The sequence below is a fragment of the Vespa velutina genome, chromosome 7 (assembly GCF_912470025.1).
Source record: "Vespa velutina chromosome 7, iVesVel2.1, whole genome shotgun sequence".
In the NCBI taxonomy this organism is placed as follows: Eukaryota; Metazoa; Arthropoda; class Insecta; order Hymenoptera; family Vespidae; genus Vespa; species Vespa velutina.
This window is the reverse complement of record NC_062194.1, coordinates 7,232,579-7,258,477: the sequence shown is the minus strand read 5'-3', so window position 1 is coordinate 7,258,477 and position 25,899 is coordinate 7,232,579. Positions and strand designations below refer to the sequence as shown.

Genomic DNA, 25,899 nt, shown 5'->3' with positions numbered 1-25,899 from the left:
CCTTTCATAGTAATTACCAGGGGAGAGGGAAGGAGAAGTAGAGTGAGGGAGAGGTTCTTTCTGACCGATCTTTCTTCCTCATTTTATCGTAATTCTCGTTATCTCGTTCTCTGGTCCATTCGCGTCATCTCGTTCCGGCTTTCGATCGGCTCTTATCGTCGCTTTCTTAGAAATCCTTTCGCACCCCTTTTTTTACCTCATACACTTATTCTCACGCAATCTAAAGAGATCATCGAAGAAAAAAAGAAAGAAAGAAAGAAACTAAGACGATATAATAGCTTTTCCTTGTAAAATATTAAACAAAAATTAAGATAATACTTTCGAATATAATAAACCATTAAGAGAAATAATATTTAATGTTATAAATGAAAAACATCGTACAATAAAGCAAGATTGTAAAAGATGTACGCTCTTCCATGTAAGATGGATTAAAAAATGATCGTACGATACGATAAAACAATATCCGCCATAACATTCGTTATGAAAATAAATAGAAGTATCCATACAAATATTTGTGGATATTTGTAAATCGAAGTAGAATAACATTGTGTTTTTGCATATTTTCTCCGATATTATTGCTTCACATTGGGGTCTGCAGCGCGCCAGCTCCCATACCGTAACCGTATCCTTGCGGTCCGAAATTTCTGATGTAGCATTCTACCATAGAGACAAAAGGGGAGAATAAAAAAATATATATATGTATGTATATATATATTATATCAGAAATTAAAAAGAGTTACAGATCTTATCATTTAACTAACTAACGTTTACAATAAATCTCCCCACAATTTTCTTGATATGTCAAAGGTTCGAGCGGTTTACGACAACAGAAACAACTGAAGCAAATGTTGTGATACGGCACACCAGATGCGATCTTAAAAAATGATATCAATAAATATAAATTATTAAGAAATGCAAGATCACTCGTCCATTCTTTTTTTATTTTTTTAAGATCAAGTTCAAATCACATCACCTGCATTTCAGCTTGGTACACCTTTCGTCCGCAACGTTGACAGTCCAGACCACCACCTAGGCATTCACATCCTGGAGGTAGCTTGGCCTTGCAACAAGAATCAATTCCGTCGGTATCGTAGCAGGTAACATTGTCGCAACAACAATCTCCGTTAATAATGGTGCGGCATGGTGGACTTCTTGACCTACGCAGACGTTTGAAAATCATTTTTAGAGGTAGGAGGTCGGTACATACGTTCTCTTACCGGCAGTAGCTCGGGCCACCGCCTCCCATGCAACATTCTCCTCGACTAGGTGGTCGACGACAGGGTGAAGCCGAAAGGAAAGGTCGCGGTGATGAGCAGGATGTTTCGATACACGGAGGAAATAGTCGGCAAGGTGGAATCAAACATTGTCGAGCTGGCATACAAGTTTGACCAGGTTTACCGCATCCACCCCGACAACCACTACCACAACATCCCCCACCACCACAACTTGGCAATTCTCCTTTACAAGGTGAACAACAATTTCTCCTAGGTTTCCTACAAATTGGTCTACATCCCGCGGGTGGACAACAACCTCTTTTATCGGCACAAGATAAACATTTATTATCGTCAATACAAGGATCGCATTCCTTAGGAGGACATGATTCGAATTCTATAAGTCGTTTACGGTAACAGCAACCTCTGTTATCTGGATTCTGGCAAGAAAAACATCCGCATTCTTCGTTAATCGGTATATTAGCGCAACAACCTTCCGCTTTTCTCGATTTACGACAATTTTTTCCTCCGTGACCTCCTCTCATACGATCGTCATCATTATCATTTTTATCTTGAATATTGTTTGAAGAATCTTGAAGATTTCTATGAATACAATTTGTCATATCCTTGTCAATATTATTTTCGTTATCTTTGTCAATGAGATCGTTATCGTGGCATGGTGTTTGCGTTGTTCCACCGATATCGGAATAATTTAAATCTTCATCGTTTAAATCCTGATCGGCTTTTCTTAGATCCTCGGAGGAACGTATAGTTAGAATATCTGCTTTCGAACAATCATCAAGATTTCTATCGTCCAAAAATACTTTTCGATCATTCTGCATATCACGACGACGATCAACAGTGTTTTTATTTTCGCAGAAAGACACACGGCGAGCCGATAATCGTAGACAAGGACGTGGCGTTGACGACACGTTGATTGGATTTTTATTATTTCCTTCCGTACTGGAAATACCTGCACTTACGATCTTCATTTTCACATTTAAGTGAACTATTATACTTCCAAATGAATTCTGATATGCTATCAGTTAAATTAGTTTACACTATTGCAAATTATATACCTCGATTGCGATTTTTCCTCTTCTTCCCCACCTCCACGTAGTCTACTATGCTTCTTCAAATGATAATCTTTGTTGTTTATCGACGATACTTCACCGATCGGAGAATCTTCAGTGGCGCAGTAACAACAGCAATGACAACAAGTGGAATCCTTAACAGAGATCGATGGATTTAGGATCGTTGAGCGAGGAAACGTTTTGATTTCTTTTTCAATTTTTAAATTGTTCTCCTTCGTGGAACGTAAAATGCTTGGAAAAAGTCGGGAGTAACAATTTCGACAAAATAATTCACCACGATGCGTCGACACTGTACAACTGTCCAACAACTTTCGACAGTTGACTGTAAACGATTAAAAATAGGTTAGGAGACGATAAGACGAAAAGAAAAAACTCAAAAAAAAAAATACTTTTATTTGTAATATAAATCGATGTAACTTACGGCAAGAGAAACACAACGTATGCCAAACTTTTCCAAGAGCCAATCTTTCCTCCGCGAAATAAACTTCGCGACGACAACGTGCGCAAACTCCGGGCATTTATCTTCCTTGTTAATCGCGTGTGTACATGTATATCGTCATCACATTTCAAATTTTATATATTTTATATGAAAAAAAAAAAGTATATATATATATCTATTCGAAAATACACACCAAAAATCTTAAAACATTTTTTCACTTATATTTTTGAAAAATAACGAATGATATAAAATTGGCTCAAATCGGACACAATTGTATTTCGATTATCGAACAATCGATTTATTTAAATAAATATAATCCATTATTAAAATATACTCCACTGTATCTATAATTTTTTATTTTCATCAACTTTCTTCATCATATTGGAACAAAACGATCATCGTGTAGTATTTAAAATAATCGTGTAATATTAATAATAAAGGAAGATTTAAAATAATCACATTTCATCATCCTCTTCCCATCATCCCGTCACGTTTTATTGTTTTTTTATATTGATTTCTTTTTATTTTGTATTTATCAAGACAAAATTATTATCTTTAATATGTTTCAAACTTTTTATACGAATAGTTAAATAAATTTTTCTATGTCATCGTTTTTAAATATTTAATAATGAAAACGTTCAATGTTTGTTTACTAATAAAAATATCACATAGAAAAAAAATTGTATTATCCGAAATCATTTGAATTTAAACATTTGCAGTGTGTTTCTTGAAAAAATTATTTTATATAATTTTATCTGATCTGTTTATTTATCTACTGAAGTATTATCAATAATATGTAATGTAGATAGTATAATATTTAAGCACAATTAGAAGAACAATATTATGAAAACCGATTGAAACATATAATCATTCGCCCGGTAGTACTTGTGTTTATAATTAGATTTCGATAGATAGCAATTATACCGATCCAGATCTCATCAAGTAGAAGTTGTTGCATGTGGAAATCCACGGGTTGAAATAATATACTAATTAATCGTTTAAATAATCTTTTATCGACCCGATCATAACCGATCCAAGGTTCATCAACCGAGACTTTATCTTAACCTACATGTGGGACAAAGCTTGAATTTTTTACTAATTATTCAAAAAATTTTTTAATAATTCTACGCAACTATCGTAACATAATTAATTGACATAATTTTTATATACAATTTGTATATCCTAGAAATATACAAAGTACATGTATTTTATGATCACTACTATGTTACATTTATAATTAATATATTGTTTATTGATAAATTTAAAGTTAGAGATTTAAAAGTTAAGTAACATAAGTAATTCATAATTAAATGCCATTTTACAATTAATGACACTCATTCATGAATCAACTCGATATCGAATATATAACCAGGCTTTTTAAACTATTTTAATTACTAAGTGACAGATAATTAACCGATATGTCATTCTTGTCTTAAAATAACCTTAAAAACAAGTTAATCTAAGAAGTAGAACTTTTGATAGAAAAAATGTTTATTTCTTCTTTGTTTATTAAAATTAATAATACCTTATAATGAAACATATCTTCTAGCTGATTGAATTCCATTCTTCTTTCACTGCTATTAATTATAAAATAATTGGCTTAATGTCTAAACTTAAACTACTTTTTATTGAATAAAATGAATTAATACTTGAATATTCTTAAATATTATAAACAATTATTTGAATTCAAAATTTCTGTTTAAGCAGCTATTAGCTTTATATTATTAGCGATAGAATACATATCATATCAAATAATAACATGTTACCAGTGGTTTCACCAGGTGGAAGTTTTGCATGTGAAGATAAAATAACATATTAATTAGTAGCCATTAATGAACCTTTTTTCGATCTGGTCATAGTCGATCGAAGGTTCATCAACCATGACTTTATCCTTAACCATTCGTGAAAAAAAGCGAAAATTCTTTATTAATTATCTTAGAAATATCTTGAAAAAGTTTTAAAAAAATTATATCTATATGATTAAATCTTTATAATTTCCACGCATAATTTATACATCCTATTTATATACGAAGTATATGTACTTTATAATCAATACTATGTTACATTCAATATTAACATCTTGTATTATATTGAAGAAACTATTGTATTAATCCATAAATATATTTCGTTTTATAAACAAAGGCATTTATTTGTAAATAAACTTAATATATACATGCTTTTTAAACTATCTTATTTATTAGATGCCAGATAATTGAATGAGTTGCATTTTTGTTCTTAAATTATCCGTAAAAATAAGTTCACCTTAGAACCAGAATCCTTAATATTATTATTAATATAAACATACTAAACCGTAAAAAAATAAAGCATTAGAACCCCAACATGCATAAATATATATTTTATTACATTTAATTTATAGTATATAATAATAAACATCAATTATTTTAGGTGCTCTAATACGCGAATATCGAAAAATATTGATGTTAACAAATCCAATGATGATCATCCGTAACAAAAAGAAAATATATTAATCATATAATCAATATATAAAAGCATAAAATATAAAGAAATAATATAAAATTTAAATACGTGATTCTACGTTAAAACTTATAATACTTAAACAATTCAAAAAAATTTCAAATATTATTAATATTAATAAAAATAAAGTATATATGAATTATATTATGAATTACTTCTTTATCGCGTTCTTTATACAAAAATTATAAATAATATTCGATCACTAGGAGTATATACAAATTCGAAAGAACGCTGATTGATTATGTCAAAGTAAGCGGGCATTCTTTACACGCATGCGCAGTGCATCATGTTATGTATATTAGCGACTATATATGTATATATATATATATGAATTAATTTATTAATCTTTATAAAATCTAAGAGCAATTAAAAGTCTTATTAATCTATAACATGAAATTAGATAAGTATTTTTTTTCTTATTAATTCAAATAGATTCTTGTTTCACACACATAACATAATATGCATATACACACACACACAAGCTTGTCATCACACATACATAGATTCTCTTTTCATTGGTGAGTCAAAAATATATAAAAAATAACTATACAAAAATAATTTCCGAATAAAACAATAAATAAATAATATTTCGATCTTGAAATTAACAAAACTTATTAAATAAATAATTGTCAAAATATTTTTGTTAAATGTGTGAAAATAAAAAATTGTTTAAATCAAAAAATAATAACGATAAAATTGAGTCACTGAAATTTTGACTTTGAATAACTGAGCTAACAATTACACATCGGATAATGTAGGATCGTTAGTTTTTATAGAATAAATGGTTACAAAGTCGATAAATATTTCGTAAGAGTAACAAAACATGTGATTTCTAGATAGACTTCTTATACTCGATTGATGTTACGTACATTACTCTTTTTGTATCTGACTAAAACAATTCATTATAACAATAAACTAATAATAATATTTTTTAAAAGAAGCTCACAGATATATTTACGTCGCATTACTATTCTTTATCCTTTCTTTATCTTGCCATATTGTTCTTAAGTTAACAAGGTCATAATTAAGACTTGATAACGATCATATCTTCGTCATACGTCAGAACATTTAAACCAGGCTTTTAATTGTAAAAGCTTAAAAATTACTTGTTTTTATATATAACTTTGGCAAAGAAAATAACATTTTTCATAAATCCGAACAGATAATCTCGTAGAGAAAACCTTTATCTTTCAAATGAGCTCTTGATCATTAAAATCAGATAAAAATAGTAACAATGAGAATTCGTGACATAAATCCTTACAAAAGCATAGGAAGAGAGAGAAGCCTTTTAAACGAATCATGTTCCGCGCGTTCTGCGCGTGAACACAGTTACGTATATGCGCATTCGCGGCGAACGTCAGGTGATAGCGCGAGTGGCTCTGTGATTCAAAGAGGTTAAGGGACTATTTAGAAAGAAATGGCAGCGATAAAGGGCCTCGCTAGGAATATCCCTTATTTAAAACAACAATTCGCGGCCCTTTTAGGAAATACCAGTACCAGCGTAAAGTTCATATGCATCGTAGTTCTGTTCTCGTACTGCCTTTCTTTCTCCTCAGAAGCAGTACGCGTTCTTAGCGTGACACCAGGTTATTTGATACCACCAGCCTTTTGGATCTGGACGGCCTTCACTTTTTGTTTTCTTGAAATACACTTTTGGGAAGTATGTGCTGACGTTGTGACTGTTGGTCTTTGTGGGAAGTTGATAGAACCTCTTTGGGGTGCTATGGAGATGATGACCTTTTTTGCGGTTGTTAACTTTGGAGTAGCCGTATTTTCAGCATTGTTTTATTTATTTCTTTACATGTGCACCAATGATACTGATTTATTATTTGACATACATATTCATGGCCTGACAGGATATATCGCAGGTATTTGAGAATTAGTATTAGAAGATAAAAAATATGGAAAAATAAGTATGCAAGAGCAATTGTACCTCAGTTATATATATATATATATCTTTCAGGTGTCGCGGTTGCAGTAAAACAGATTATGCCAGATCATATTTTAATAAAGACACCAATTGGAAAAATTACTAATAGGAATATACCTTTAATGGTTTGGATAGTTGGACTAACGCTTTGGTTAATAGGATTATTGGAAGGTACACATCCAACTATGTTTCTAAGTGGATTATTAGTTTCCTGGACTTATCTTAGATTTTATCAAAGACATAATAATGGTACTAGAGGAGATATGGCTGATAATTTTACATTTGCAAGGTGATCATTTAAACTAAAATTTATCATTATATTAACTTCTGTTCTGTCAATATTATGATAATAATCTATTACAGTTTTTTCCCAAATGTATTACAACCTCCAATAGCAGTAGTAAGTAATACTGTACATGGTTTCTTTGTACGCATTGGACTTTGTAGAAAAGTAGTTAGAAGATTTGATATGTCAAATGCACCACCTGGCTTGGTAATTAATCTTCCTGGAATTGATCCTCATGATAGTGAAAGACGCAGGTTTGTATACAGCTTAATTGTGTCATATAAAAACTGAAAAAGATAAAATGCTGAAAGATAACAGAAGTCTACTCTCTATTTCGAATAAATGTACTTATTTGTTAATCAAAATATTATAACTTTTATCACTTTTCAGACAAATAGCACTTAAAGCACTGAGCGAAAGATTAAGCAAAGATCATACAAAACCATGGCAACAAGATCGAACTAAAAAACATTCTCCTATACCACCTGCGATTTCTATACCAATTCCAGAATCTTCTACACCTAAACCACTTGCATCTCCTCTTATTCCACAAGTTAATGTCAATATACACAATCATCCTTCTACTAATACGTGATTACTTGATGCAGACTGATTTCAATAGGTTTATGTGTAAATATATTAAGAAACTTCTAAAGAAAATGTTCCTAAAAATGGGTTTTATAATATGGCAATATACGGAATTCTATATATGTATTTTTCGTTAAAAATATATTTATATATTTATGTATATAATGCAACTGTTTCTATATTTGGTCATATTATGAAACAGAGTCATTCAAAACAATGGAAAAGTTATACATATACACATAAAGCATACATTATGAAACATAATATCGTAAACATTTTATTTTTACATTGTAAAATATTATCAAGTGCAACACATGTAATATAACTTCATAGAAAAAGCCTATAAATATTTTCAAATATTCATATAAATTAATTTAGGAAAATCATTAATTCATTTCATATGTTATTTAAAAAAAAAAACTATATTTACTTCTACTTATCATAAAGATAAAAAATGAAAATAGCAACTATATTATAAAACAGAATTAATATTTTTTTGAGTTTAACAATACGAAAAAAAATGACCGAATAATTATCATTACAAGAAAATATGTTAATAACAATATTCTTTAATTTTTACATTTAAACAATATATATATAACAAATTATATATTTGATAGAGATCAATAAAACTTGAGGTATATATAATGTTGTTAGATATAATGCCATATTATATATATTAAAACATAATGATCTTTAGAAGATTCTTAAAAAATAGGAAGTATTAGATATATCTCTGTGAAACTTGTGATGCTGTTTTCCAACAGAAACCATGATCTTCGTTGCTAAAGATTATGGAATCTATTTACATAATCAGCGACTGTTGATAAATAATACAATAATTTAAATGTTTTGCGAGGAAATAACCTCGTAGCTTTATAATGCTGTTCCGTCTAAAGTTTAATAGAAAACCACTGGAAGATTGATAAATGATGAAAATGAAAAATGGCTTCCAGTACAACAGTCGGACATTCCCATTAGATACACCTTCAGACATAAAGAAAGATACAAATTTTTTAAATGGTAAACTTTTTACTACCACAATTGAGAAAATATTTTCAATAAATTAGACTGGCAATACAAAGAACATATACACATTGAAATCAGTAGCATAGTTTTCGAGTAAATAATATCTTATATAATTTACAGCTCATTCATGATACATAGGATGTCTCAATTAAGTTAAATATCTAAATTATTTCTGCTGCTATTGAAATTAAGAAAAAATAATTAATAGAAGTTTATATAATTTGCATATTAACATCTGTTTTTTTTATAATGTGACATTTAGATGAATTGAATGATCTTAAGTAAAAAAAAAATTCACAAGAATTGGTTAATATGAAAAAAAAAACGACAATGATTTTGAAATGGCATTCAAAATGATTTTGAAAGGATATTTTTTGTTATCACCAGATGCACGTCCTAAATCCACATAAACTTTTCTTAGTCATTTTTTCTTACTTTCTATAGTGGCAGAAATAATTTTGATATTCAACTTAATTGAGACACACTATATAAATACTTGTGATCAAATTAACATGCATAAGTATATTATGATAGTTTCTTTTTTATATTATCTTTTCATTGATATAATATCATTAGAATCTTTTTTGCAACAATTATCTTTGATGGTAGAATCTATGTTGAATTTCATATTTCGATAATGAAAACCTTGAAAAATTAATATTTGAGATATCAAGTAATTTGATTATTATTAGATTCACAATCATCATATTAATATGTTATTGCACATGCATGTATTACATACATTCCAAATCTTTGTATGTTGAAGTAAAATGAGGGACTTCTATATTGCTTAATATCAAATGCAGCTAATACTGCAATGATTATTACAGATAAAGTAACTACTCTAAAAAAATACACAATACATAAACAGATTGTGAAGATAGAAAAGTCATGATGTAATTTAAAAAAAGGGAAAAACTATCTTGATGGACTGATGTAAATAAATCGAATGAGTTGTAAATACATAAAATACGACATGTAATGAGATGGGAACAAGACATTGAAAAGAAGCAGTGGTTATACATACGATTGTGTGATAGAATATGGTTCAAAACTATTTTTATGTATGATGTGAAAACATTCTGTCAATGTATGAATGTTTTTTATAATCTTAGCCTTTCACTTAATTTTCACAACACATTTTTTAAGTAATTCTATTTTAAAAACTCTTTAGTCAATTAATATTTATTATTGAAGGTATAGCTACTGTTGAAATATGAAAGGCTAAAATTATAAGTATGAATGAACATTTGTTAAAGTCGTTGGGTATATTTTAAGAAAATAATGTAATAATCATTATTACACATTATATATATACATGTTATATATAGTTAGTTTTGTACATAAGTTATAACAGTTAAAATCCTATCAATATTAAAGTCTAAAAACAAAAAAATCAGTTTCATACTTTGAATTCTACTTATATATGTGCATGTATTTATAGAATCATGTTAAGAAAAATTTATTTTTTAAAAAACGAAAAAATTTTCCTTTTGTTTATAAAATTATTGCTATATCACGTGTACGTTGTAAGGTTTGCATCAATACTTAAATAGTAAAACATATTAAACGAAAAATGATTTTTATGATGTAATAAAATATTTCATCATGAAAAATATAGTAGCAGGTATTAAAACAAATTATTTGTATAATTAAAACATTTTTTTATTGCTATAGAGCCATAATTTTAGTAGCTTTATATCATGGTTATATTATATATACTCTTAAAAAGTATAAAATATTTCAAGATTATTTTTTCCTAAAAGCCAATGAAATTCACATTGGCAATAAGTTTATACAATTCGCTGTATATTATCCATGTTAGTTTTATCACAACACCTTAATGCAGTTTTCACAATGATCACTAAATAGTATCATTAATTCTTATCTATAAAATTGTTGCTGATGTTGTGACCACTGAGGTTGTGGTGGTGGTGGTGGTTGTTGTGGTGGTGGTGGACCATATTGTGGATCTTGTATATATCCTGTAGGGGATGGCCTTATTGAAGTTGGAGCGGAAGATACATATTGCTGCTGAGATGGAGGTTGTGGCACATAAGATACTTGTGTTGGATGTTGAGCTTGTGGGTAATATTGCTGTGTCTGTGAAACAGGTGGTGGAACATTGTATGTTCCATAATTCACTTGTGGAGGTGGAGGAGGATAATAATGATGACCTTGTTGCGAATGAATTTCATGTGTCGTCATAGTAGTATCTTGAATAGGTACAGTTATGAGATTAGTTCGCATAGGTCCATTACTTGGAGGAGGTGGTGCAGAATTTTGTGGATAATTTTGCATAGATATGATTGTTTGAGGTCTATGTTGCTGCCTATGTTCCACAGATTGTTGGTTCACCATTGAGTTCACTCTTGGATCATTTCCCATAATGGGTTGCACCATGTGAGATTGCACTGACTTTATTCGTGTATTCTGCATTGAAACAGAAGACACTTTAGACAATTGTGATTCGATATCTGATTTAGAATGCACGTATTGGGGAGGTTCAACTTGCATTCCCTGAACCGGTTGTGGAGGAGCAGATATATGTCGATGATTAATATGTGCCTAACAAAAATGGTAAAATGATCAAAATTATTCTTTTTCTTGATTATTAAATTAAATTATATAAAAATACAAAGTACCTGCAAATCTCGTTGACTAAGATATGTTCTTCTACAACCAGCATTTCCATACCTTGTTCCTCCATGAGTACACATGAATACAGTACCCAAACCTGTTTGTTCTACTCTGGAAACTTTTTCCATACAACGTGGGCAAACTTTATCTTCTCGTTTGGCACAAGATAAACAAAATACATGTTTACAAGGTATCTATAATAATATAATAAATGCATAATATTCCTTACCTTCTATTATATATATATATGTATATATATATATATATATTGTATATTGTGTATATATATGTGCATCTTTCATAAATTATGTTCATAATATTGTCATATCTCACCATACGTCCATAAATAAGAATAGGTTTCAGACACTTGTCGCAACAATGTATCATAGGATTAAGAACTTTTTCACCAATGAGATTAACACGATGGTCCCATCTTAAACGTAACATTGGTTCAGGAGGTCCTCTATTAATGGTTGTAAAAGTTGGTGCTTCCAGTTGTGATATATCCGCTTCCAAATCGAATTGTTGCTCCAAAGGAGCTTGCTGCAATGGTGGCGGTTCATGTTCCTCTGGTTCACCAGTTGTAACTTCTGCTGGAGTTTCTTCTGTTTGTTGGGGTGTATCTTCTTCATCGCTTTCAATTACCTATACATACATACTTTTTTATAAAATCTTAATATAAAAATAATTTCTTAAAACTTGAATTTATTTATTTACTTTAACTTGTTTCTTTGTTCTTCCTCTAGTCCTGCCACGAGCACGACCACGGGCTCTACCTCGAGCTCTGCCTCTCATTCTTTTACCGCCATCTTCCTCCATCACTGAAATTAATATTAAGTGTCAAGAAATTAATACAAAATAACACATATAATACTCCTAGAACTAAATAGATAATCATCAAACGATTTATCGTCGGTTCTACAATAATACTTCGCGATAAAGGTTATGTGGCGAAATGTTAAATATACAATATAAATTGTAAAGAATAAATAAGACGACAATGCAAACAATTACAATTACTTGGATCAAACAGATATATTTATAAACAGATAATGCTTACAATAGAAACGTATTTTCTTCTACAAAATATTTATATTCAGTACGTTATTTTTTTCATTACATTCCGTCATCTCATATATAATACACTGCTACGTTCTTCAATGAGTTGATCCATGTGACGTACTCTTACCGTTTCCATGGAAACGATACTATACTTGTGTGTGAAACCAGGTATATATATATTCTACTAGTATCTTATGCACTACTAGCATTTTTTTATGTTGTCTTTTACAATTAATTTGTTCCTACTAATTAATTATCTTAAATAAAATTTCTTTATAAATATATCATTATTAATTGTTATATTATTGCTCATAAATAAAGATGTAAATATAACAAATAAATATGATGATAATTCATATTATTTCATGGACAATCAATGCCATACTTGTTTTCTTTTCCCGCTCCTAAGAGCTTAAAATGTGTTCATGAATAATTTGATAGTGTGTGTGGGGCATCCATTTAAGTTATTTAGTAAGACGCTCCGATTATTACACGGTTATTTAGAATTTAGATTTAATAATACTTTAAGAAAAAGGAATGTCGTGCTGCGATGGAAATGATGAAGAGGAACAAAGACCGCAACCAACTCGCGTACGAGGATGCACGGATATTTTCTGGATGTGTTTTTTTATAGCATTTTGGTTTCTTATGGTATAGTAATAATGTTTGTTTTTATACATTATTTCAAATTAATTATGACGAATGTCATGAGGTTATAATTTACCAATTTGAGATTTTAATTTATCGATTTTTTTAAAAAATCCAACTATTTTTAAAGCTGTAATGGATATTAACATAAATAACATAGAGTCATACAAATATATTTACATTTATAATTTTATGTTCTATTATATATATATATATATATATATATATATATATATATATATATATATATTATATAAATGCTTCATATATTATTATAATTTATAGATTTTAATAGCAGCTTTTGCATTGGTATATGGTAATCCATTACGTCTCATAAATGGATATGATAGCTTTGGTAATACATGCGGTATGAAAAATAATCCAAAATTTGGGAGCATGGAGCTTTTTGGACAAGATACTAGTGATAAACCGTTAGTTTATATGATTATATTTTTTTTCATTGCTGTTTACTAATATTATTTTTTAATTAATTTTGATTATATTTTTTACAGATATTTATTTTTCCTTGACGTAAAAAATGTATCACAGTCTTTAAAAATTTGTGTCAAAAAATGTCCTGATAGAACTATGATAACTATGGACGATATATGTCAATTTTATAAAGAAACAGGTTCTCAGTTATGCCATGATAAACCAGGAAATGATTTTAGTGCTTGTAGTACTGGAATTAATAAGCACAATAAGACAGGATCTTGTCCTGAACTACCTGTTTATAATAGCATTCCAATACTTAATCGTTGCATCCCAAAGGCTGTTCAAGATGTAGGGGAAACAATTATTTCTAACTTATATGGACTCATTAATTCATGGGATGTGATTGAACAAATATTAGGTGATCTATATAAAACTTGGAGAGAGATCTTAGCATTATCCTTTTTAGCTTTTGGTAAGTACATTACATTTTGCTCTACGATTACATAATTTAATATGTTTTAAAATTAATACAGAAATATTGTCTAGTACTGTCCCTTTTCATGATTGCCATCTTTCATTTGTTGGCAAGTATTGTAACTTGGATAGTAATGATCCTTGTCAGCATTGCATCAGTAGGTGAGTAAAATAAATATTTTACTATAAATTAATAATTATAGGTTAAATTACACATAAAATTGTTATACAGCTGGAACAGGATTATTATGGTGGACATATATAGGAATAAAAAGAACATTAGATAAAACAGATCCAAATCAACTTTTAGAAGAATCAGTTAGAAATGAAAGAGCTTTTTTAATATTTTCTATTATCGCAACAATAATAACAGTAAGTATAATTTATTTATTCTTCTTATCATATATATTTAATTAATACAAATAAATTAATTTAACAATATTTGTATTTTGTAGATTATACTGTTGTTACTTGTTTTTATTTTACGTAAACGTATTAGTTTTATGACAGCATTATTTAGGGAAAGTGCAAAATGTTTAGGAGAACTACCTGGTTTATTTTTCCAACCATTATTAACCTTTACTGCTTTAATTCTATTCTTTGCTTTTTGGGTTACAGTCATCTTATGTCTTGCTACAGCTAGTAAGTGTACTTATTCCCTGTTGTGACAAAAAATGTTTCTTAACATTTAGCTTTAACTTGTTTTAAATTGAATAAAAATTAATTTCAGATTATCCAGGAACAAAATCAGTTCAAATGTATAAAAATCATATATTTGATCCTCTGAATTTAAGTTCTCTTGGAGAAAAAAATATTTTGATACAAGAAGAAAAACTTAGTATTTCTATACATAAATTTAAAAGTAATGTATTTTCAATTTTTTATACTGTAATTATAACAAGTGATAAATACGATTTTTTCTTTAACCTATGAATATGTTTTAGCATTTACGCTCGTTGAATACGTTGATGCAACTTGGGTAAAATATATGTGGTGGGTTTATATAATAGGTTTGATATGGACATCAGAATTTATAATTGCTTGTCAAGATATGGTAATAGCTGGTGCAGTTGCACATTGGTATTTCAGGTAATGTTTATTGTAATTAAATAAAAGCATATATATATATATATATATATATATATATATATATATATATAATCAATGTATATAATTTAGATGTAATAATATATTTCAGAGATAAGGATGCAAGCTTATCACCAGTATGTTCAGCTATTGGAAACTTGATTAGTTATCATTTGGGTTCGGTTGCTTGTGGATCATTCTTAATAACTCTTTTTAAATTACCTCGTCTTATTTTGACATATTTGCACAAGAAGTAAGTAAAAAATTAATTAAATTTATTGCAAAATCATTCATATTAATTAAGTCTTAATTTCACTATAGATTTGAGAAAAACAAAGAAACTTCTCCATGTGCACAATGTGGTCTGAAGTGTTGTATTTGTTGTTTTTATTGTTTAGAAAAGTTTATTAGGTATATGAACCATAATGCATATACAGTTGTTGCCATTGAAGGAACAAATTTTTGCAATGCTGCTAGAATTGTAAGTCCAATATTATTGTCATTATTGGGAATATATATTGATTATCTTTTAAAAATATAAATTTGTTATAGGCTTTCAAAACAATTGTTGATAATGCTCTACAAGTAGCTGTAATTAATGGTATAGGAGATTTTATATTATTCTTAGGAAAATGTTTTGTCACAGCTGCTACAGGAAGTGTTGGATTACTCTTCATGAGGCATGATCCACGATTGCATTTTTATGCGGCACCAATTTTTATTACTTGTATTTTTGCATTTTTTATTGCACATTGCATTATTTCATTATACGAGGTATATATAAATTTTTACTACTTGTTATAAATAATGTATTGTTTTCTCAGCCATAATCTTATTCGATATATTTTTTTTTATTTTCAGACTGTTATAGATACTCTATTTTTATGTATATGTGAAGATAGAAATTTAGGTGGAGAAAATGGAAAATGGCGTCAGTCTCCATTAGCACACATTGGATCAGATGTTAATACAAATGGTCAACAATCTCATGAATTATCACCAATGAATACATAAACACACATTTGAATATTAGTATTAATTTATATTGCAATTCTTCCATAGCTTATTCAAATGTCTTTCAGATATATTTTTTCTATTATCATTTTTGTTACAATATATAGTTATTCATTTCAGTATTTTTTTTGTTTTATGAAAACTACATATTGTTTATAGTGATAATCTCAATTACAAATATGCCTTATGCAATATAGATTAATAATAGAATTTTAAATAATATATTAGATATATAATTTTTAAATAATATGAATGTAAAGTAAAATTTATGATTTATATAAATCAGAATCAATCAAGAGAAATATTTTTGAGATGCATTATATGCCTAATATGAGATTTTTTATCTATACAACGACACTATAGTTATACATGATGTTATATAAATGGCAGATTTTTATAAGATAGGTATACAACTTTTAGTTTGCAGACAGTTTTATTAATATAAAATGAGGCTTTAGATTTGTGACTAATATGAACTTCATAAGGAATATGCATTTATAAAGATTATATATATTAGAATGAGATTTTTTTTTTAAATTTATTTTTATGGTAAAATTAATCTATGTTTTAAAGAGATGTATTATGTACCTATAATGCTTATATGGCTGCTAAAATGTGATTCACATAAGTGCCATTAAATTTATACGAAAAGAATTATAATTATTGTCAGTAACGTTGGAATCGAACTTAATGATATATTTAATATGAATTTATGTATAAATTTATACCTTTTATGCAAGGTGTATCATGTAATTCATATATATTTTATCTTTAGTTACTAGTATCTTGAACTACTAGTTCCTTACAAACTATAAATATTAAATATATCTTTAACGCACATTTAATTGCAATGTTACTAGCATATATACGAATTAACTATATCTAAGTATACGAAATGTTATACGTTATACATATTTTCTATTACACTATCATTTATATCTAAGTTAACTTGTGACATTTTGATGTCTTTCTAAGTATTATTTTTAATTAAGACTTTTATATTAAGACTTTTACATTTGCATTTAATAATTTAATTATTGCTGAGAAGTGTACTTATTATGCTACCTGCTATAAATTTATTAACATGCACCAAAATCATATGATAATATAAGGTACAAATATATAACAACTGTAAAAAATTTTAAGAACAATATATGTGAATTTTATTATTATGTAACAAGGATATAATCACACAAGTATAAAATGTTTAATCAGTGTTTAATATTTTTTTTTACTTTCTTGTTTGTAAGTCTTTTCTTTTTGACTTTTTTATTTAATGGCTTATTTAATTGTTTACTTGGAGACTTCTTTTTTTTTCTCATTATAATCCTTTTTGGACTTTCCATTTTTTCTATTTCTTCTTCTTCTTTATCCTTATTTTGTAATTCTAAAGCCTTTTCTATTGGATCACCTTTAAATATTTCATCCACAGGATTTAAAGCATAACTTTCTTTTGGTTTATTAGCTTGCTGCACCATCTTTTGCTCCAATCTGTTCACATATTTACCAGCAGCTTTCTTATTTAATAATTGTCGATACTATAATTATAAAATATATAAATTATTATTAATTTGATCTTATTCTATTTAACATTATTAATATTACCTTAGCAGGTGAAACATAAAGAGGATTATCCCATAATGTTTCTCCACCAAAACTATTAGCAAATATTTTAACTGGATTTAAAACAAATCTAGGTCCAATTTCTGCTAATCCTCCATCTTCAGTGAGAATTTGAAAGTTTCTAAACCATATTCTATTATCTAATACAGTAAATGTATAAACATGATCAAAGAATGGTTGACTTTTCGGATGATGATATGGAACACCAAATATCTGAATGAATAACTCTTTCAAAAGATTGTAATGTGGTTTTGTATTGAAATTTTCATCAAATGAAAGTAACGGGCGAGATCCTCTTAAACAATTTCCTGTCATCTTTAATTCGCCCATGGTATAAACTATAATAAAAATAATTTAAAAGATAATTTAAATACATTTAAATACATCTATAATATAAATGGATACTTTTCCCATTGCAGTAATATATTACATACTATTTTCAACTAAAAATTTAGCACAAGGTCCTGCAGATATATTAGAAAACCAAACGTAAAGATCCCTTTTTCTTCGACCTTCAAAAAGTATACATTTATTGCAATTCTTCATTTGACACATTTCATTAATAACCTGCAAATCTTTGGAACGTTCCATTTTACTTTCAGGTCGATGATGTGGCATAAGAGTCTTTATATCTTCCATAAGATGACGATGAATATGACCAATACCCCTGGTTGAAAATACTAATACACGCTGCTTGTTTATCCATTTTACCTAATAATCAATACATTTAAAAGATTTACTTATAACTTTTCCTTAAATGTAATTTCTCATTTCAATTATTGTAGTATATATAATTTCCAATAGTGAGGTTATTTACTAACCTTTTTCGGTGGAGGTTCGTCTGACATTCTTTTTATCGGTGGTAAATTTGTTTCTGTTGTTTCTGTAGTTTCTTCATTTTCTAATTGTTTCCTCTTCTTTGTCATTATTTACAAAAAGTTAATAATACTGTAAAAGAAAAACCTAATTGTGATAGACGACGACACAAAAAACGAAACGAATGCGACTGTTGCACGTTACTACATGTGTTTCCGGCAGAACGCGAGACACGGCGCATTTCTTACGCATGCTCTTTAGTTAAAATAAAATCAATGATAAAAATTTTAAAATTGAATCGATTATATACATATATTGCTTTAAAAATAGTATTATCATAAAATAGAGTGTTTTGAACTTTCATCGTTTTATTCATGCGAAAGGACTTGTTTCATGTTCATACAATGAAAGTACAAATCAAGCGTGAAATCCAATGATGAACACTCATAAACAGTCATAACTGTATCCAGTCTTACGAAAAACGCACCGCGCTTAAATTACAAACCTTTATTTTATTATCACACGTGTTTAATAATACGTGTATATTGTATATGTAAGTAATACGTCGATTAATTTTATTATTTGTTAGTTCGTTATCGTTATCACTTTATATATATATATATATATATATATATATATATATATATATATATATATATATATAGCTGGGTATAAAATATATGATAAGAAAGGATATTCACATTAAACGGTAACGTCATCATTACAGACTAATAACAAATTGTGGAATAATGTCGTGAACTTTGCTTATTATAAATACATTTTTTCGCTAATGAATCGATTTATAAACAATTCATGATTCAATAGTTGCTTTATATATATATATGAATAATAATGTGTATATATATATACATATATATATACATATATATATGAATATATACATGTATATATATATACATGTAATACATGTATATATGTGCATATCACATGATCAACATATTTTGTATAAAGTATACATGTTGGACATATATATATAAGTATGAATTATACAGCAACTATTGTAATCTTATTATAATTTTGCATCGTGTAATTCACACACTTAAAAATACATAAACGTATTTCGTGCATATATATAAACAATTATACAAATTATATAAAATCAAATAAAATAATATTTTTGTATTTCTTTATATTGTATTAATGTTACTAATATACTTAATTAAGTACAAAATATTTTATAAAGGAAATATATAAGTAGTATTCCAATAAAGCAACATATAAATATTACTTTCACATTAACATTTTTTTAATTTCTTCTTTATATTTATCATTTATTCCTAACAACCATAATATTTATAAATTAAAAATTAGTTGTATAAGCATTTAAAAAAAAACTTATTACAAAAACTAAGTATGTCAATATATACACACACATATATATATATATATATATATATATATATATATATCTAGATACATAATTATATATAAATAATAATATTTTAAAAAGTAAATGGAATAATATGGATTCACTGTTTAATCATCTCAAATATCACATAATACTTAAAGATTACAAGCGAACATTATTTTGTTACTATAGACATTATATTCTCTATATCTATTTAATGCAAATCAATCAAAACTTCAAGTATTTATATAAAGCACCTAATTCCTATTATAATAGATATATTTTGAAACATATTTATAAGTAAAAATATTGTCCTGCCTCACATGAAACAATGAAAAGCAATGAAACAAATCTGTTATTCTTTACTTGATATTCCATGTTTGAGAAAATTTGCAATAGTAAGAAACTATTATGAATCGACTATTATGCATTAAGAGTATATTTAATTTATTACATATCTTCGTTGATCTTGGTAATTCATGCACTGCAAAATATGTCCAACCTTATTTATATCTATCACAAAAACAATGATATATGAAGATGTAAATGGTTACTTAATATAAAGATTATATATTTTTTTTGCATTTAGCAAATGATTTAAATGATAATACAATAAAAAAATGTGACTAGTTGTCTATTTAAAAAGTTTTTGAATGCTTAGTTCATGAAAAAAAAAATATTTTTACATATATAAATGCTTTATTATAACAGTTAATTTTAATCACAATGTTGTGAGACTGTATTAAATTTTTAAATATTATTAAAAATTATAACAGAGTAAATGATTGAAAAGAAACTGTGTGCTAAGAAGATATACAAATGTATTATCTAATACATTCCAGCGCATTAACTTTGCTTGAAAATTATTTTCGCGTTTTTGTAAACGAATACCTTTATTTTTAATTAATACAAGAAAATAATATACTATAGAATTGTGCTTTCCATTTATACAGTCAATAATTCTTTGCTAATATAAATTCGATCAGAATTTCAGCAGTACTTGGTGTTCAATTAAAAATCTATCTAAACTATCTATGGTAAATAATACAAATATTTTTGTTCCCTTTCTGAAAAAAGTTAGATGAAAATGCTAATTCTATTCATTTTTTATTAATAGTAAAGTCCGGGTATAGAACACATATTTGCACATGAACTGCCTTCAAAGTTCTGACATATAAAAATGCTATATTGTACATTCACTTTCATAATACTGTGAATGGATTTCATCTTAATTCTAGATGGAGTATTAGGATTTTTCTGCGATGGCATTATGCATGGATTTATTTTTTGAACAGAAAATAGTTTAAATTTGGAAAAGGATTGAAATTTCCATTATTTAAAACTTAAATGTTAAATTTGTTCATTGGAATGCTGTGTTGATAACATTTCGGTTTCAACATAGGGACGTCAATTTTATGATTATGTTAAAATTAATACAAATGATTATTAAGATATTATGATAAATAGCATAGAAAATTGATAAAATATATTAATTTGTGGGCGATCAATTATTGAACAAATTGAAATTTTATATATTTTAATTTTAATGGTTTCTATGAAAATAAAAACATTTAAAATAGCAAAATTCTACATATCATATGCAATTCCAATTAGAATAAAGGAAACCATTATTTGTTAACATATTTTATAAAAATCGTATTGCTAGTTAAATTTAATTTTCTAACATTTTCATTAATTCTTTAAAATATTTTTAGTCTATGTTCAACCTAAAAAGTACACATTAACATATAACTTTTTGAAAACAAAATTAAATTATCATACTGAAGGCAAATAATATAAAGTTAAAATATGAAATAAATATAATTGGTAAATACATATTTTTGATTGTTTAAAAGAAGAACATGATTATGCATTCAAACTAAAAAGCCAATCCAAATTAAACCAAAAATTTAGTTGCTTAGCAACTTTAATCATGCAGAAAAATAATTATCTAATTAAACCTAAACTTTTCCTAGAGCTTCAGTTGCTTCTCCATTGGCAGTAATTTTACATCTTTTTAAAGGATGATTGTACATGGTTTGCAGTGGAACATGAAGGAGTTCCATAATTTGTATGAAATTAGGCTCTGCAACAGTAATATTAGTATATTTGAAAAGATATCACTAGAGTTTTCTTTCTTCTTAATTCTATCATTAAAATCTTACCATTCTCTGCAGTAATGTATCCATGTCTAATTAAAAAGTCAAGTACAACTGGTACTGATGTAGTTTTAAAATTTGTAGAAGCTATCCTTTCTAAACATTCATTTACTGGAAGCAATTCAAAAGTCTCTACTTCTCCATCACTGTTACTTGGGACAAAATCTGGTGGTAATTCAAGATCAAAAACAAATTCTGTATTGGGAAACAATCCTCTTTCACTTTCGAAGAATAATGAAACACATCCAACACTTTTTAATTTTTCAATAAGATTATTAGGGATACTGGCTTCTTCTCCGGCTTCTTTTATAGCAGTTTCATTAATACCAAAACCAACACTTAATCCACCACTGACCATATTATCCCAATATCCTGGCCATGTTTGCTTATTAGGACTACGCTTTTGTAACCATATTGATAATCCTTTTATAGGATCCATAACATATCCATTTATATCAACACCATATTTACGAATTCCAAATAGACCTGTATATATTAAAAATAAGATCAAAGTAGAATATCTTATTTTATATTATAAATTAATATACTTACATGTTGCAGATCGATCCATTTTAAATAAAGGTTGTGTATTAAACTGAGCACGAACTTCATAATATTCTTCTCTCCAACCATGTAATGTAATAAACTTTTCATCTGCCTTCCACTTTCGTAATACTTCTTCCACACGAGCACTTCTTTCTGCATAATCTCGAAATGCAGGATTTAATTGTACATATTCCGGATGTACTTGAAATACCTTAAATTTATAAAAATATTAATATTGAGAATAAAATATCTCCTTCTATATATAATAGCAAAGGGCAGAATTATTTACTTGTGGATGATTTAATAACTCTTTCATTACATCTGGCCTTACAAGTCCTACTTGCTGTCCATCAACGACAAAGGCTCTGCATTCACCTGCATGGAACCCTAAACAGTTTTGATTATATTTAGTAAAAATCTTATATATTTTTATAAGTACATCATAAAAACTAATATCTGAAGTGTTTTTTGTTTAAATATATTTCAAAAGCTGAAAAATGACTGCATGTACTATCAATAAACTATATTTCAAGTTACTGAATCTCAAGATATTATAAAAATAATTTAAATAGTATATCATATAATAATGGTATATACATATAATGCAAAACATAAAAAATCATAAAATTATAGATAGGAACATCTTTATATAACATATTTTAAAGCATTATTTCTAAATTTATTGATGTAACCTTATACCAGTAAATATTTATAATAAAAAATTAACAATATACAATATAATATTAATAACAGATTTAAAGTAGAAGAATGATAATGTTATTCAAAGTGCATGAAACTATAATAAATTAATCTTAAGATCATCCAGTATATTTCTTTACTTGAACGAAAGTACAAAGATAAATACGCAACACTTGAAATCAATATCTTGGCGGACAGTATGAAAAACAGCGCGTCCTATATTATTACACATCTTAGAAGGCGATATTCGAACAAAAGAAAAAAATTATAGTTCAATTTGACTTACCTGACAGATAAAAGCAATTGACTTTATTTGCGAGTTTCAATAAACGTGACATTGGATCCGTATGATTATCCGTCATGATGTTTCGACCTCGTCAGCCAGCTGTGATAAAAAATCCTGCCATCGAACATAAGATACGTCAGATATGTGTTAGATTGGCTTTCTGCGCATCCTGCATACTCATTTTAAAATTAAACGTTTCTTCTGATTGGTGAAACGGTTTCTATGCATCCGTTCTACGCCAATACGACGAAGGATATGTTCAGATTCAACTTGCTAAGTAACTAGTTACTTTGAATCTTTTTTATTTTATTTTTTTATCTCCAAAGTGAATTCACTTCGACAAATAAAACTAATTCTAGTCAGTAAAATATGAGATTCATAACTCTTTGAATTCTTGACATTATTATATAGGTTATCAGTTTTTTATCAAGACTGATATGAGAACTTATATAACATAAGTGAATCTTTCTCTAAAGATTTATAATATACTATAAATAATAGATACACACACACATATATATATATATATATATATATATATATATATACATATACATGTGTAATAATTATTAGAATAATTTACACAATCAAAATAACAATTCACAAGCATAAAATGAATGTTACATTCATATTGCATTGTGATCCAGAGAATAGAAATAGTACATTTTTAAATTATGTATTCAGCATGTTACTACGTTTCAGTATTTTTCTTTTTTTTTTCGCTTTTACAACTCTTTTAAAAGCTAATAAATATTTGGTAAAAAGAAAAAATTTATTGTCTATTCTGTAGACTTTCTAATTGTTCCCACTAGAGAGCACCACCATTTTGATCAGAACAAAGCACATTAATGTAAGAACGTACATTGAATTTATATATTGTCAGTTTAAATTATTTTATAATTTCTGAAATAAAATAAGTTAAGTGTGAATTACAATGGCGATTACATCTGAATCTGATTCTGAAGTAAATTCTTCGGACGAGGAGGTAAGAATCTCATATTTAACTTTTCTATCAGCAAAATCATTTTTGATAAACATAACCTTTCTTTTTCTTTTCACATGTATAGTTACAAGAAGCTCTTGCATCGGGCTTATTAAAACCTGGTCTCAATGCTATCATTGAAACAAACAAGAGAGAACACAAGAATAATGTTGTAAGTAAAAAGTTGATATTTAAAAAAATTGAGTTTCAATCGTAATAAATATTTAACATAAACATACCAATTTTTAATGCAAATTTGAAATGTTTAGATTGTAATGAAAAAGAAATTAGAAGAAATAAAATTAAATTTGCCCTGGATAGAGAGGTTGGATATGGTCAATGCTTTAGCACCACTAGCTCCAGAGTTAGCGCTTCAAATGCAAGAACAAGAAGTAAGACGTGCCAAACAATTACAAGGAAATAAAAAATTACCTCAATTTGATCCGTCGGAAGATCCTGTTTTAAATGACTTTCGTAGAGAAACAATGTTTCATCGGCAAGCACAAGGTGCTGTTGTTGATGCCATAGCAAGAATAAAGAAACTTGGTATCCCAACTATTAGACCAGATGATTATTTTGCAGAAATGGCTAAAACTGATAAGCATATGCAAAAAATTAGAGAAAATCTGATGAAAAAGAAAATTATCGCGCAAAGATCAGAGAAAGTAAGACAGATGAGACAGCAGAGGAAAATAAGCAAACAGATGCAAGTAGAAGCAACTTTGAAAAAACATGCGGAAAAAAGAAAAATGTTAGAAGAAGTAAAAAAATATCGTAAAGGTATAAGACAAGATTTGGACTTTTTAGAAGATAAGAAAAAACCACAATATAAGTCAGGTAATAGAAAGCTAGATCCAAAGGTTCAAGCTAAGATTAACATGAAAAATGCTAAATATGGTTATGGTGGTAAAAAGCGTGATAGTAAGAGGAATACCAAGTCTAGTTCAGCGGATGTTTCTGAATACCGAAAACCACAAAAACCAGGTC

At 27.7% G+C, this 25,899-nt stretch overlaps 7 protein-coding genes across 7 annotated transcripts in view; 3 read left to right on the top strand and 4 right to left on the bottom strand.

Annotated features, from left to right (window-relative positions):
- Nucleotides 1–343: 343 nt before the first annotated feature.
- LOC124950620 lies at nucleotides 344–2,823 on the bottom strand. The gene is made up of 6 exons (XM_047497579.1): nucleotides 2,727–2,823; nucleotides 2,291–2,627; nucleotides 1,218–2,228; nucleotides 974–1,157; nucleotides 766–874; nucleotides 344–657 (listed from the first exon to the last, which is right to left on the bottom strand). The coding sequence occupies exons 1-6, from the start codon at nucleotides 2,821–2,823 to the stop codon at nucleotides 581–583; spliced, it is 1,815 nt and encodes a 604-aa protein (XP_047353535.1). The 3' UTR covers nucleotides 344–580.
- Nucleotides 2,824–6,583: 3,760 nt separating this feature from the next.
- LOC124950324 (transmembrane protein 115) lies at nucleotides 6,584–8,508 on the top strand. The gene is made up of 4 exons (XM_047496837.1): nucleotides 6,584–7,108; nucleotides 7,204–7,459; nucleotides 7,534–7,710; nucleotides 7,847–8,508. The coding sequence occupies exons 1-4, from the start codon at nucleotides 6,658–6,660 to the stop codon at nucleotides 8,049–8,051; spliced, it is 1,089 nt and encodes a 362-aa protein (XP_047352793.1). The 5' UTR covers nucleotides 6,584–6,657; the 3' UTR covers nucleotides 8,052–8,508.
- Nucleotides 8,509–8,669: 161 nt separating this feature from the next.
- Nucleotides 8,670–12,929, bottom strand: LOC124950410 (E3 ubiquitin-protein ligase Hakai). The gene is made up of 5 exons (XM_047497052.1): nucleotides 12,774–12,929; nucleotides 12,431–12,534; nucleotides 12,047–12,358; nucleotides 11,719–11,907; nucleotides 8,670–11,641 (listed from the first exon to the last, which is right to left on the bottom strand). Exons 2-5 carry the CDS (start codon nucleotides 12,530–12,532, stop codon nucleotides 10,958–10,960), a joined length of 1,287 nt encoding a protein of 428 aa, XP_047353008.1. The 5' UTR covers nucleotides 12,533–12,534; nucleotides 12,774–12,929; the 3' UTR covers nucleotides 8,670–10,957.
- A 207-nt stretch (nucleotides 12,930–13,136) lies between these two features.
- Nucleotides 13,137–17,643, top strand: LOC124950409 (choline transporter-like 1). Its single transcript, XM_047497051.1, has 12 exons — nucleotides 13,137–13,426; nucleotides 13,709–13,854; nucleotides 13,936–14,330; nucleotides 14,405–14,494; nucleotides 14,565–14,704; nucleotides 14,788–14,974; nucleotides 15,063–15,194; nucleotides 15,277–15,421; nucleotides 15,531–15,671; nucleotides 15,740–15,899; nucleotides 15,971–16,192; nucleotides 16,280–17,643. The coding sequence occupies exons 1-12, from the start codon at nucleotides 13,313–13,315 to the stop codon at nucleotides 16,430–16,432; spliced, it is 2,025 nt and encodes a 674-aa protein (XP_047353007.1). The 5' UTR covers nucleotides 13,137–13,312; the 3' UTR covers nucleotides 16,433–17,643.
- Nucleotides 15,485–19,427, bottom strand: LOC124950411 (ribosome biogenesis protein BRX1 homolog). Its single transcript, XM_047497054.1, has 4 exons — nucleotides 18,877–19,427; nucleotides 18,490–18,766; nucleotides 18,038–18,393; nucleotides 15,485–17,970 (listed from the first exon to the last, which is right to left on the bottom strand). Exons 1-4 carry the CDS (start codon nucleotides 18,979–18,981, stop codon nucleotides 17,644–17,646), a joined length of 1,065 nt encoding a protein of 354 aa, XP_047353010.1. The 5' UTR covers nucleotides 18,982–19,427; the 3' UTR covers nucleotides 15,485–17,643.
- An 896-nt stretch (nucleotides 19,428–20,323) lies between these two features.
- On the bottom strand, nucleotides 20,324–24,081 carry LOC124950546 (uncharacterized protein YJR142W). Its single transcript, XM_047497385.1, has 5 exons — nucleotides 23,931–24,081; nucleotides 23,235–23,332; nucleotides 22,952–23,156; nucleotides 22,406–22,885; nucleotides 20,324–22,326 (listed from the first exon to the last, which is right to left on the bottom strand). Exons 1-5 carry the CDS (start codon nucleotides 24,004–24,006, stop codon nucleotides 22,202–22,204), a joined length of 984 nt encoding a protein of 327 aa, XP_047353341.1. The 5' UTR covers nucleotides 24,007–24,081; the 3' UTR covers nucleotides 20,324–22,201.
- Nucleotides 24,082–24,726: 645 nt separating this feature from the next.
- Nucleotides 24,727–25,899, top strand: part of LOC124950326 (probable rRNA-processing protein EBP2 homolog) — a 1,394-nt gene continuing 221 nt past the window's right edge. Inside the window, exons 1-3 of the mRNA XM_047496839.1 lie at nucleotides 24,727–24,915; nucleotides 24,998–25,084; nucleotides 25,182–25,899. The exon at nucleotides 25,182–25,899 is cut by the window's right edge and continues 221 nt beyond it. Of these exons, the coding sequence (XP_047352795.1) occupies nucleotides 24,865–24,915; nucleotides 24,998–25,084; nucleotides 25,182–25,899 (856 nt within the window). The 5' untranslated portion in view covers nucleotides 24,727–24,864. The remainder of the gene's footprint in view (nucleotides 24,916–24,997; nucleotides 25,085–25,181) is intronic.